Source organism: Numenius arquata, chromosome 8, assembly GCF_964106895.1.
Source record: "Numenius arquata chromosome 8, bNumArq3.hap1.1, whole genome shotgun sequence".
Classification (NCBI taxonomy): Eukaryota; Metazoa; Chordata; class Aves; order Charadriiformes; family Scolopacidae; genus Numenius; species Numenius arquata.
In genome coordinates, this window is record NC_133583.1 from 14,680,225 (window position 1) to 14,692,390 (window position 12,166).

A 12,166-nucleotide genomic window follows, 5' to 3' on the forward strand; every position below is an offset into this window, starting at 1 on the left:
CAAAGGGATGAATTGTGAAAATGGGGGGAGAGAGACTGAGTAGAAAAGCAGTGTTTGAGGTACAGAATCTAGAAAATGTCTCTGCCTATTCTACAGAACCAATGAGGCTGGAAAAGACCTGGAGTTTATCTAGTCCAACCCAGCTGCTCAAAACAGAGTCAACTAGAGCAATTTGCTCAGGATCCAGTCCAGCTGGGTTTTGAAAATCTCCAAGGTTGAAGATTGCTGGGTTGAAAATCACAGCCTTGAGTTTAGGCTCTTTTTTTATGCATATAAGTGTTGAGAGTTGGCTGTTTGCAAAATATGTCTTGAACTTTAAAAAACACAGAAGTAATCTTCAGAAGATCATATAGGGCTTGGAGGAGCATCATACTTCATAGTATGTCATAGTGTATGGAGAAAATGAATGAATAACCAGGATTGTCTGAACAATATATACTTTTTATAAGTGCTGTTACAACTTAAGCTAACTTTGGTAATGAATTAATTTATTTCTTTCATTATAATGACTGAATTTGTTACAAATCAGAATGGGATGTACAGCTACTTGAAATGTTGCTTGCGTTGTAATGTTTGTTGAGATATAATAACCACAGAGACATAATAACCACATATTGATATGGGCAAAAGTAAACTTTATGTATATGTGTCTGTGTATCTCTCTCTCTCTCCAGTGTGTGTTTGTATATATATGGCAGTATAAGGAATTATGGAAGGAGGGATTCAGCATGAGATTTTTCTCTGTCTAATAATATTAGACTTCCATCAGTCTTGTCCAGTTCTATGAAATAGTGTTTTAAGTATTGATCTCAATCTTAAACTCCTTCCTGGAGATTTCAAGCATAAGTACAAAAGGACTTGAATAGGATCTGTGAGCATGCTGATGGTTCTACCTGAGCCATGTGACTGGTAGTGTAGAACTTAGTCAGGATGTAGTTTTGTCTGATTTAGGTTTAACTTTCCTAAACGATGTTGCTTCTACTGCCCTCCGACTACCACTTCCAAAATGATACTACTAGTTCCCCAATACTTTGCTTAAATTGACCTATTCCCAATTCAAATACATTTCTAGTGGCTATTTTATTTTGCCTTAAATATTGCTCTCTGATTAGTATTTGCATCCTTCAAGTATTGGTAGAATGTGAGTTTGAAGAATGTAATCAAAGCTTAACAAAACCATACTACTGCATGTGCTTTTTACATTTCACCCTTTGAATTCATCACCCAATCCTTGACTGGTGATTTTTAGCAATCCTTATAATAGTAACTGGAAGTCAGCAAAATATTTAAAAATGTGGTTGAGCTATCCTTTGGATATCTGAATTTGTATCAGGGTACGTTTTCTCTGTCTTGGACAATTTTTTTTTTTTTTTTTTCTCAAAATGTAAAACATGTAAACTGTAAGTTACTGATAGTTAGCAACTGATTGATTTCTAATTAGATCTGGAATCTTGAAAGATTCTTGCAATCACTATAGATGCTACTAGCATTCAGAAAACCACCAAATTCAAGCTGAGTAAACCAGTTATCACCTCTCTGTTTTGAACTTCTATTCAAGACTTCAATCACTTATCAATACAGGAAATATATTACTGAGATGAAAAACTTTCCATATCTATCACAAGACTAAACAAATTCATGTCAGTATAGACACTTAATAAAGTTTCTCTACTATGTTACTCTTGTCAAGTATTTAAAATCTTGATCTGATGCTTTTGAAATCAGGGGAAATCTTGCATTGACTTTAATACCATTAATCATCCTCTGCTTCTGATGGTTGATTTTTCTAAGTGCTACTTAATGTAAAGAAATTTTATTCTGTCTTTTCTTGAAATGATTCTCAACTTTTCCATTTTGCAATTCTTTCCCTTGTTAGGAAAGAATAATAGAGCGCTTGAAGGAGCAAAGGGACCGAGATGACAGAGAAAGACTTGAAGAAATTGAATCATATAAAAAAGAAAACAAAGACCTGAAGGAGAAAGTTAATGCTTTACAAGCTGAACTGACAGAAAAAGAGGTCAGTCTTTTCAGTAAAATCTATGTTCTTCTATCTGTGTCATTATGATGAAAGAAAGTGCATAAGGATTACACTTGAATCATTTTAAGTACTGAAATTCTGCCACTTGAGTGGTCAGCTTCTGAACTGCTGTTTACTTAAGCATTCTTCATAGTCTTCACTTTTGTACATAAAATATTGCTTCAGGTTTTGCGTAATTGTGTGTCGTTTTCTCTATATTTTCTTTTACATAAGCCTCCAGTAGGCTCAAATATTCCATTGTTGCTCCTCTTTTCATTTGTCAGTTAGAGCAATAGACTTCAAAGTAATTGTACCTCCAGAATATAATGTCAACTTGTCTGTATTATGACTGTTTCTGTGTTTCACTGCATATCAGTTCCTGTGATTCCAATTGGTTGTATTCTCAAAATGGTGTCTTCTGTTATCAATGCTTATCTTTGTGTCAGCTCTTTTTGGGGAAGGGGAGGGGGAGCAGGATCCAAGTGATTACTAATTTGGCAATAAGTTAGTGTCCTGGTGACTAGGAATTAACTTTTTACTCTTGGTCATTTTTCAGTCTAGTTTAATCGATCTCAAAGAACATGCATCTTCATTGGCATCAGCAGGGCTGAAAAGAGACTCCAAACTTAAGTCTTTAGAAATAGCCATAGAACAAAAGAAAGAAGAGTGTAGTAAGTTGGAAGCACAGTTGAAAAAGGTAAGTTCCATATTAAAACAAACAACAATCAGAAAAAAAAAAATCAACATCCCACTCCCTCATTTTGAGAAGATAAGCTTATTTACTCTTCTGGAGTAAATCTAAAATCTACCCATCTTATGCTGTTTGCTGATGCTTGCATCAAATACTGCTAACTTTTTCTTAAGAGGCTTGTACCAAAGCCACTAATGAGCCTCAGAAATTTTCTTGAATACCTATATGAGGGAATTCTGAGAAGCTGCTACAAATAGATGTACTGGGAACAGGACATTGGAGGGAAATTAGAAGGGCAAAAATAAATTATCAAACCAGCAATTTGTGTGTATATGAATTTATACCACTATTAGAAGTAGACTGAAATGTTTGTAGCATGGGGAAAAAAGTACAGACTCATTCAAAAAATCTGTACTTCCTCATCAAAAAAATTTTGCTTCCAAAATGGAAAATCTAGCTAGGTTTTATTTTGGCATTTTTTGGCTTTGTTGGTGAACACGTTTGTGATAATTAAGCAAAATAACGCATAGTTTATCTCAGCTAGCAATTCAGTATTTTTATTCAGCAAGTAGTGGAAGCAAGCATTTAAAGGAAAACATACAAATCCTATGTTTTATAACATGATTTTATTTAAAATGATGCATTAAAATAGTTTTTGCTTAAATGATTTGCAAGTTTGTTGATGCCTTTTCTACCATACATTGTTTCTTTGACCTTTCTCTGTGTCATTTGGTAATGTCTGCTCTCATTGTTTGAACACCAGTCTCATGACATATTTGATGGATTTAGGCATTATGTTTGCCTTTTGCAATTCATGACTAAGTGTGTGTTAAACATGGGGGGTTTTTTATATTGATATTTAATGGTTCATTTTCTAGAAAAGAACATTTATTTGTTCTATGAAAGTTACCACCATTAGGATAATATTATGACACTCTTTTACCCAGGTTGAGTAGTATTCTGCTCTGTGTTTAAGCAGTGTTTCAATAGCCTTACCTGTGAAGAAGGTATTGCAAAGTATAAAGGATACCAGAGTGTAAACCTAATACTTCTATTATTTTTTAATTCAGAATGAATATGTGCAAGTAGGTGCCTGTGTTAACATGTTTAGTTGTGGAGAGGAAGGAAAGGAATCTTTTTTCGTAAACATATACAAAAGCTTTTAACGGAAACACAACTACTTTAAATGGTTGATAGCTTATAAATGCTATTGATGTCAGAATGAAAGTATCCAAAGAAGCTGATTCTCTGGAAGTCCTTTATTTTGTTTTCTTTTGTTAGAAAATGTGTTTACTTTGCACTTCACTACAAAATGTACTTCATTACAATCTGCAATATCTAATTTTCTTCATTTAAAAAATTAGTTTGAAAACTCTAAAAGCACAGATCACAAAAAAAATTCTCCTGAAGGACTTGAAATCCTAAGTCAATCTTTTATGACTGTACATATAAACACATCATACAGTCATGGAAAAATAAGCACTTATAAAAGTCAGAGAGTGTCTGGGACGTCTTTCGTATAAAAAGGGAGTATGTTCCCTGTGTATAAATACAAAGGATTATTAAATGAAAGTTGAAAACATAATAGCTTTATTATATCATAAATACAGCACAAAGGCCCAGTGGAAATTCACCCAACATTTGTAGGAGACCAGGTATTTCCACAATAAAATGTAGTTACAGCCTCCTTTGTGGGCACGTTTAGTTGAACAGAAACAGTGACTGTTAATGATAGTAGACTCCAAACAGTAATTTTCAATTCACATTTTCTCTAATAAAGTACTTTATGTTCAAACCTGTAAATATCCTGTGTTAAAAAGTAATTGGTCTCCAGAAATCTACCTTCACCGTGTTTTCACTCCTTAGGAAACTAACTGAAACAGAAATCTGGGTTATTCTTGCCTATGTCTGCATAGTTTGGAACATCAACATAGTTTGGAGTAAATTAACCTGCGTGTCCCATAAGTATGCTTATGTATGAACATTAACCACTACAGAAGCTAGAAGGAATGGGCACAGTTTATATCTCTTTTTCAAAAGCGACTCCAAAGGACTGCCTGTTATTTTGAGAAACTTGAATGCAGATTACACTTGACTCCTCTCTCTAAAAATGTCATAGAGAAGGCATTTTTCATTATGGAATTTTAAAGTCATCATAGTTTAATGTTGATTTATGTGGTTTTTAACAGATTATACTAATAAATATGAAGATACTATTCTGTGCACATTTGCTAGGAGTTAGTTTTCCATGAGCACTAATGGTAGTAAGTACTGTGCCTGAAAGAAAACGTGTACAAGGGGCAAGTCCAAACAAAATATCTAAATTTTTTTAAAAAATTATTTTAAAAGCTTCTCTTCCCTTATTTCCTCCCCTTCCTGTTTTTGGAGATAATAAGATTCGTTTATTGATAATAAAGATGTTTTTGATTGGGTCTGATTAGATCCAAATATTTTTCAGTATTACATAACTGGATTGTTTGCATTTCAGCAGGAGCAAACATGCTGATTCTACAAACACTGTTTTCATTTTATAGAGTGGACACATTTCCAAAAGTAATAAATAGGATATTTGTAAAGAGTAATTACTCATGTGACTATGCTATTTTTTGGTACACAAAATGATGTTTAAAATCATAGACATGCTTATTAAACTTTTTCTGACAAAGATTATGGATTCATTTCATAAAATTAAAAAATAAGCATAAACCCCAGAAGAATGCTCAATGATTTTTTTTGCCGAAATTCCACAGACTTTTTATTGACTTGCTTTGTATTGCTACTAGTGAAAGAACAGCAGGAATTACCTAATAGGAAGCTAAGTGTTTTATATATATGTGTGTGTGTATATATATATATATATATATATTTAATCTTATTATCCACTCTAGAATTTCCTCCTTTTGTTGTTTTTCATTATCTTAAATTTACTTGCTTACTGACATATTTGCAGTTGCTAAAGTACTTTTTGCCAAGCTGTACTGTTTGAAAGTCATTCTGCATAGAAAATTCAGTCTTGTGTTAAACAAAAAGAAAGTAATAAATTTAATGATACAATTTAATTAATCTTTTATTATTACCATCTTTGAAGCTTTGGTGATAAATTGCAGCCTCAGCCAAAAGCACTTCTCGTGATTCATTGCTTGAGACCAGCACTTAATGTATCATCAAAAGTGGACACCTTTCTTTATTTCATGGGTTATTTAACTTGAGAAAGGGAAAGTAACACAAACCTTAAATTTCTTACTCCAGCTATTCTTTTTAGGAGCCAAAGTCAACATTTATGTTTCCTCAGTGCCTCTCACTTTCACCAAGGAATGTTTAGAATCTTAAATTTCTACTTTTTTATGACAAGTTCTTCTGTGCAAATGCACTAGTTTTGTTGAGCTAATGCTGTTTTCCTGGATCTTTCCTTCTTTTCCTGTCTGTGCTTCACTCCCTTCCAACTTTGCAATGTAGCAAGCTGAACAGTTGTTCAATCAGATGTACAATCCAGTAAGTTCTTTTTTAAAATGCCCGCTGTAACATATGAAAGCATGAGGATCCATTTACCTTACTGTGTTGTGCTCTTCCTCTGTGGAGCTTTGCAGAATACTTCTGATGCTCACTATGCCATATTCATTGTATCCAAATAAATGAACTTTGTGGACTTGAAGGCCATTTTAAGAATATGAAATGTATTAAATAGGTACATGCAGTATTTCTGGGAAAACAAGCATCCTAGCCTTTAGGTCCTCAACTTCTCCATTAGAAAAAGCATGCAGATGATTTTAATTTTTTTTTTTTTTTTTTTTTTTTTGCTTTGCTTTGCTTTGTAATCCCTCCTTCTGCAGTACTTTATTTGATCCTTCAAACTTAAATAACTTCTAATTTGTTCAGTTTATCTTAAGTGACTAAGTTGATTATGTGAATAATAATATCTAGGCAGTGACTGGTACAAAAGCCCATACAATTAAAATAGTTCAGAGCAGTTTTACTCATAAAAGACTGTATCTATATGTTAAGAATATGGAGACGTACTTAGACTAAGAAAATGCTGAAACGTAAAATGATGAATGCTAAGGGCAGTGTTTGAAAAACAATACTTTGGCTTGTTTAGCATTATTATTCTTGCCAATATCTGCTTTAACTGTGCAATATCTACCTGTTTGACTTGACTGTGTTCCTTTTTCAATTTGAGGAAGAGCAGTAACAAACATTTTCTCTGTGGAGAACAGCTTTCACTTTTTGGCTGGGACTGTTACATTTAATGTGCAGTGAACATCACAGGACAGAAAAAATGATGTAACTGTAATAGCAATTTACAAGCTATAGTTTACATAGTAATCATAGCTAGTATTACCATGTCATTGGGATACTATATATAGAAGAACTTGTTTTGTAGATGAAGTAATGTGGGTACTATGCTTTAGGGAAGGTATTGCTTTCACTGAAGTCAATGGGAGTTTTGCCATTAGTGTCAGTGGACCAGGATTCCAGCTTTGGAGTCTATTAGTGCTAAATTTTGTAGCTTCTAACCATGTAATAGATATGTCATGACTTATTATGGGGAAAGAGAGTCCCACAGAATGTCCTGTATTTACTTTTAAAGTTATTGGTTAACTGTTTTTAGAATCCAGTCATAAATTGATTGTAAGTAGCTTGAGACCTGTTATCACCTCTACCATCCAGCACGCTGCTGGGCAAAGAGCTTTTCCCTTTGAATGATAAAACTGTTTTTTCTGTATCACCTTGGATCACCATTGTGGCAGTTATGTTTCTATTCATATCATTTGCACTTCTACTGTGCATGTCTTTTCAGACTGGAGTCTTTTTCGTGTTAGTTTTTTCCCTTGATTATCATAAAGGCTTTCCAGTAGTTATATCAATATTAGTTATTCTGCTGTATGGAATTTGTTTGTTTCTTCCTGGTCTATTTGTGTGTGGTATTGCAAAGTCAGTCCTTTTTTATTTTATTTTTTCTGCCTTCATGTGCTTGATTTTCAAAAGGACAGCCTGTTGCCAGGTCCAAAATAATGATACAAGATCCTTTTCCTTTGGCACCAGGCAGCAATTGTAGTATATCCACGAGAGGTTTTCTTAAATAAACTTTTCTTGCTCATCTTCTTTCTTCTTCTACTTACATATTTCAGTCTACTTTTAAAAATTTAAGTAGTAAAGATCCTCTTCTCCCACAAAACCACCTAAGGTCTTGAAATGAAAATGTGATTTGATTGAAGTCAATGGCAACATATTCTTTGAATTCCACAAAGCCAAGATTTCACCTTTGTTCTTTGAGGTGGCATAATAGCAGTTACTTGAAAGATTTTTTTTTTGTACTGCAAATCCTTATGATACTTTATTTAATGTTTCCTTTTTTTTTTTTTAGCATAATAGTGTTATAAAAAAACAGATGGCAATCTAATCTTAAAATACTGAAGTTTTAATGCTCTTTTGTTTACCTGTGCAGAGAAATAACAGTCAATCTCTGAGTAGACCTCTTTTAGCCAGTGCAGTGATATAGCAATTTTTTGTGGTGGGATGTGTTTTTTCTACTATGTCACACAGGTATCAACTCCAAGACTTTCATTTATTGCTAAATCTAATGTTTTTAAAATACAGAAAAGATAGGAGTATTTTATTCTTATACATATTTGGGTACCACAGTGGGGATGATGCAGAAGGAGTGCAAATCCTATGTACTCCATAGTAAATGGTTTCACAATGTATTCACCTGTGTGAACAAAACGTGAAGAGAATTGGACGCACATTTTTTTCATGTTTGTTTTGGAAGGTGAACTTTTTGAAATACCCAATGAATTCTTGTGCAAAATTGATTATAAGAAGTTACGTGATTGTTTTTGTCCTGTAATGAAATATAATGTTGTACTTATTTTGGAGTTCTGGTGAACCTTTTCCTGAATAGTAAAGACCTTATTTTCCAAGTGCTCCATCAGAGCAATGTCAGATTAAAATTTAAAGTATTTGCAGAATCCACTCTAAATTGCTTTGAGCAGTCCCTGAAGTTAAATACCCCCCCCCCCCCCCCCCCGATATTTAGGGAGACTATAAAAAATTTAAGGTGACAGCAATTATTTTTTTAGTTTATTATTGAAAGTAATAAAATTTGAAGGATCTTAGAAAGTAATTTCTTGCATGTAAATTCTGCTCTTTTTTTTTTTTTTTAAGTAGTCGGTTGATTTCTGTGTATGTTTGTGTTTAAAAATAAAGTACTATATCTATCCATCCATTTCTGTCATGCAGATTAATGCATGCATGATTGTACCATAAAATTTTAATAGACTAAATAATTCATGTTGCATGTTTGTGCCACACTATTACAGTGTTTCTGTAGGAAATTTGTGGTTTACATAAGGAAATTTTACTTCTAAAGTATTTGTAGTACTTATTAAGCAAATGTCAAACCAGATACATAATTACTGTAAGAATTAGTGAAATTCTAATAGTAGAGTGGTATGCTATTTTTATTGAATTGTAAAAATAACATACAACAAAGGCACAAGACTGACAGACAAAACAGCATAAACCAAGTGTGCTAGTTTGAAACTAGCGTAATCTGCACACACAAGTGTTATCGTTTACAGATACAGTTTAAGAGATCAATTACTTTGCTGCTGAAAGGTATGTATGAACCAGTCACTCTCACCCATAAAAGCCCCATAAAACCAGCAAATGTATTCTCCCCAAGAAAACAGAGAACTTAAGGAGAAAAAGGGGGACAGAAATGAAAAAAAAAAAAAAAAGGGTAGAAGAGAAGGCAACACTAATAGGTAGACACTTCATGATTCATGTGATAACTTCTAACTGGTTAGAAGTGATGCACAGCCTGCAAAAAAGCCAAAGAAATCTGGCCTGTCCGAGTGCGAGCGGAGTCAGTATCAGCTGAGGTGCCTTTCATCTCCTTTGGGCCTACTGTTTGACCTCAGAAGTCGTTCCATCTGTCAGCAAATCACCCCTGATCTGTATATAACAATTAAAAAAAAGTGCCTAGTTCAAATCCAAACACGTCTTTCAAAGTCATAAAATATAATTCGGCTCTTATGAGTGATTCTATACCTTTGTCCTGGGAATGTCAGGCAGATTGTGTTTTGCTCTCTTGTAGTATCAGCAACTTTGTTTCCAACATGAGGATTCCCTTCAAGGGACTCATTGCAAGTTAGAGTACCACCTGTGGAAAACCCTTTTAAAAAAAAAATGTTTTTTAACATGCTCTCCCTTTTTACTTAATTTTCCTTTCCTCCTTCTTTAAGGCAATGCCCTTGTAGAAGTCTGATTCCTGCCAATAGTCCGAAAATATTCTATAGAAAATGGTTGTTAAAGTACAGGCAACGGGCAAAAGTACAGGCAACTGGTGGTTTGCAATACTAGGATCTTTTGGGTATTTTTAAAAATAGATTAGAATAGTCTTATACATGTCTTTGAACTGAGTGCTTATATTGATTTATATGTGACATTATGGATAACTGTGCTGCATCTCAAAGCCCTGTATAGGTTGTGTACTTGATAATACTGGATTTAGTCATATCTCATACGTTCAGCTTTGTATTGAGAACCATAGGGAAGTACAATGACCAAGTTTATGCTATGGAATTTTCCAAAAACACATCCCACAAACATGGGATGGCATGAGTACCACAGAAAGCACAAGAATTGAAAATACTTTTGAACTTAACATTAATTTCCTTAGCATATTATTGAGCAAGGATTATGGGGCTAAATGGAAGAACATAATTTATATCTATTATTTAAGGTGATGTTTTAGTTATAAGCTGTGCAGTGGACAATTTGTTCAGTACATTTCTGAGCTGCTGCGTGCAAGGAACAGTCTATGATAGTTGAACATTTGGCACCTTTGCATTGGTGACTATCATGTTCTTGCCCAATTATGTATTTTCATCATAGAAAGTCCAGTGTGATAATGAAAAGCAAAAAAAAAAAAAAAAAAACCAAACCAAAAAATGCTTCCCTATTTCTTCTGCATTGCTTCTTGTCCTGGGTTAAAACTGGGCGGGGGGGTAGTTTGGGCTGAAGCTGAGAATTCTTGTATACTAATGAAAAGAAAGGTTAGAAGCAGGAAGATTGGTGTTTTGCCTGTTTATGAAATGGTGGAAGGTAAATAAAAAAGGTGTCAGGGAGGAATATGAAAGAGCGATACCCTCTAGAGGGGAACTGTGAACTTCTGGATTTACCCTAAAGAGAAGAGAAATCTGAAGAGCAATAGGGAACAATTTGCTCTTTGCATAGCTTTCTTAGTATCTTAAAGGTAGGAGTTGGGTTGTATTTTTTTTTTTCTAGTGTGAATTTACCTTTACATATGAAATTTTTTTTTTTTTGTTGCTAAAGAACACTTAGTGTTCATTTTGGAGAGATAAAACATTGTCTAATTTCTAAATAGAGCTGATGGAAAATTGAAGTGCTTTGCAGCTGGAAATTGGTACACGGTCTTTCACATAATTAGCCCTGAACCTGAGTATTACATTTACTTCAAAAAATTCCAAAGCTAGCCGAAAGTAAATTTCTTGACACAATTAACACCCAGTATAAAATAAATCAGTTTATTATCTAAGCAGGAAGATTTATGAGGATGAAAAAGAATCTGTTGCTAGCCTCTAACCCAAGCCATAAAATCAAGATACTCATTGTATGTCACCTTGAAACAAGCTCTGTGTTAGTAAAGTCATGTGTCTGCATAGAATTCAGGGCTGGATCCAAAATAGAGAATTTGAAGAGCAAGGTCAGTAAGTTTAGTAGGCCTCTCATGTCATTCCCTTGGCTTATTTTGGTAACCAATTGTTTCTTATGAATAAAAATCTCACAGTGGGATATGTAACAGTTAAAATCTACTATCTTTTTTCTTATTATCCTCATGCTTAAATGATATGTTACATGCAACCCCTCTAAGTTTCTTCTGTAATAATTTCAATTCTTTTAATTGTTGTATTTATACTAAACCCAGACTTGTTCTTTATTTATACAGAAAATTTTTAACCATTGCAAAGAATATGAACCTTCTAGTATCTGTAGTTTATAGTAATTCTTTCCAAAACACGCATGTTTCATTTTGATCTGCATTTCTTTCTTTGCTTGCTTGCATTGTCTATTCCCTGAAATTAAGAAGATAAATAAGTCCATGTCTTCTCTGCATAATAAGATAGTTGGAGGACCTTCATTTCTAGATATCCTGAATTTCTGTAAAATTCCTCTATGTCAAGAGAATGTTATCTGAATTTTCTATGTTTAATGTGCACTGCCTTAAACTACTTGTTTTTTCCTTGCCTGCTCTTTCAAGATGCCAATTAGGAATAATGGGAAGCAAGGGGTAGGCTAAGCATTGCAGTGCATTGTTGTTTCCATCTGTCTGTGATTATTCCAGCCAACAGTTTAAAGCACTTGATGCCAGATCATGCTCCCATTGAAGTTAATTGGTTTTTTGCCATTAGGTTTGATGGGAGTAAGATTGG

The 12,166-nt window shown here is 33.8% G+C and overlaps 1 protein-coding gene across 1 annotated transcript in view; it reads left to right on the forward strand.

Moving 5' to 3' along the window:
• ERC2 (ELKS/RAB6-interacting/CAST family member 2) overlaps positions 1 to 12,166 on the forward strand; it is a 428,110-nt gene that overhangs the window by 183,270 nt on the left and 232,674 nt on the right. Inside the window, exons 9-12 of the mRNA XM_074152871.1 lie at positions 1,877 to 2,017; positions 2,574 to 2,714; positions 6,165 to 6,200; positions 11,995 to 12,024. Of these exons, the coding sequence (XP_074008972.1) occupies positions 1,877 to 2,017; positions 2,574 to 2,714; positions 6,165 to 6,200; positions 11,995 to 12,024 (348 nt within the window). The remainder of the gene's footprint in view (positions 1 to 1,876; positions 2,018 to 2,573; positions 2,715 to 6,164; positions 6,201 to 11,994; positions 12,025 to 12,166) is intronic.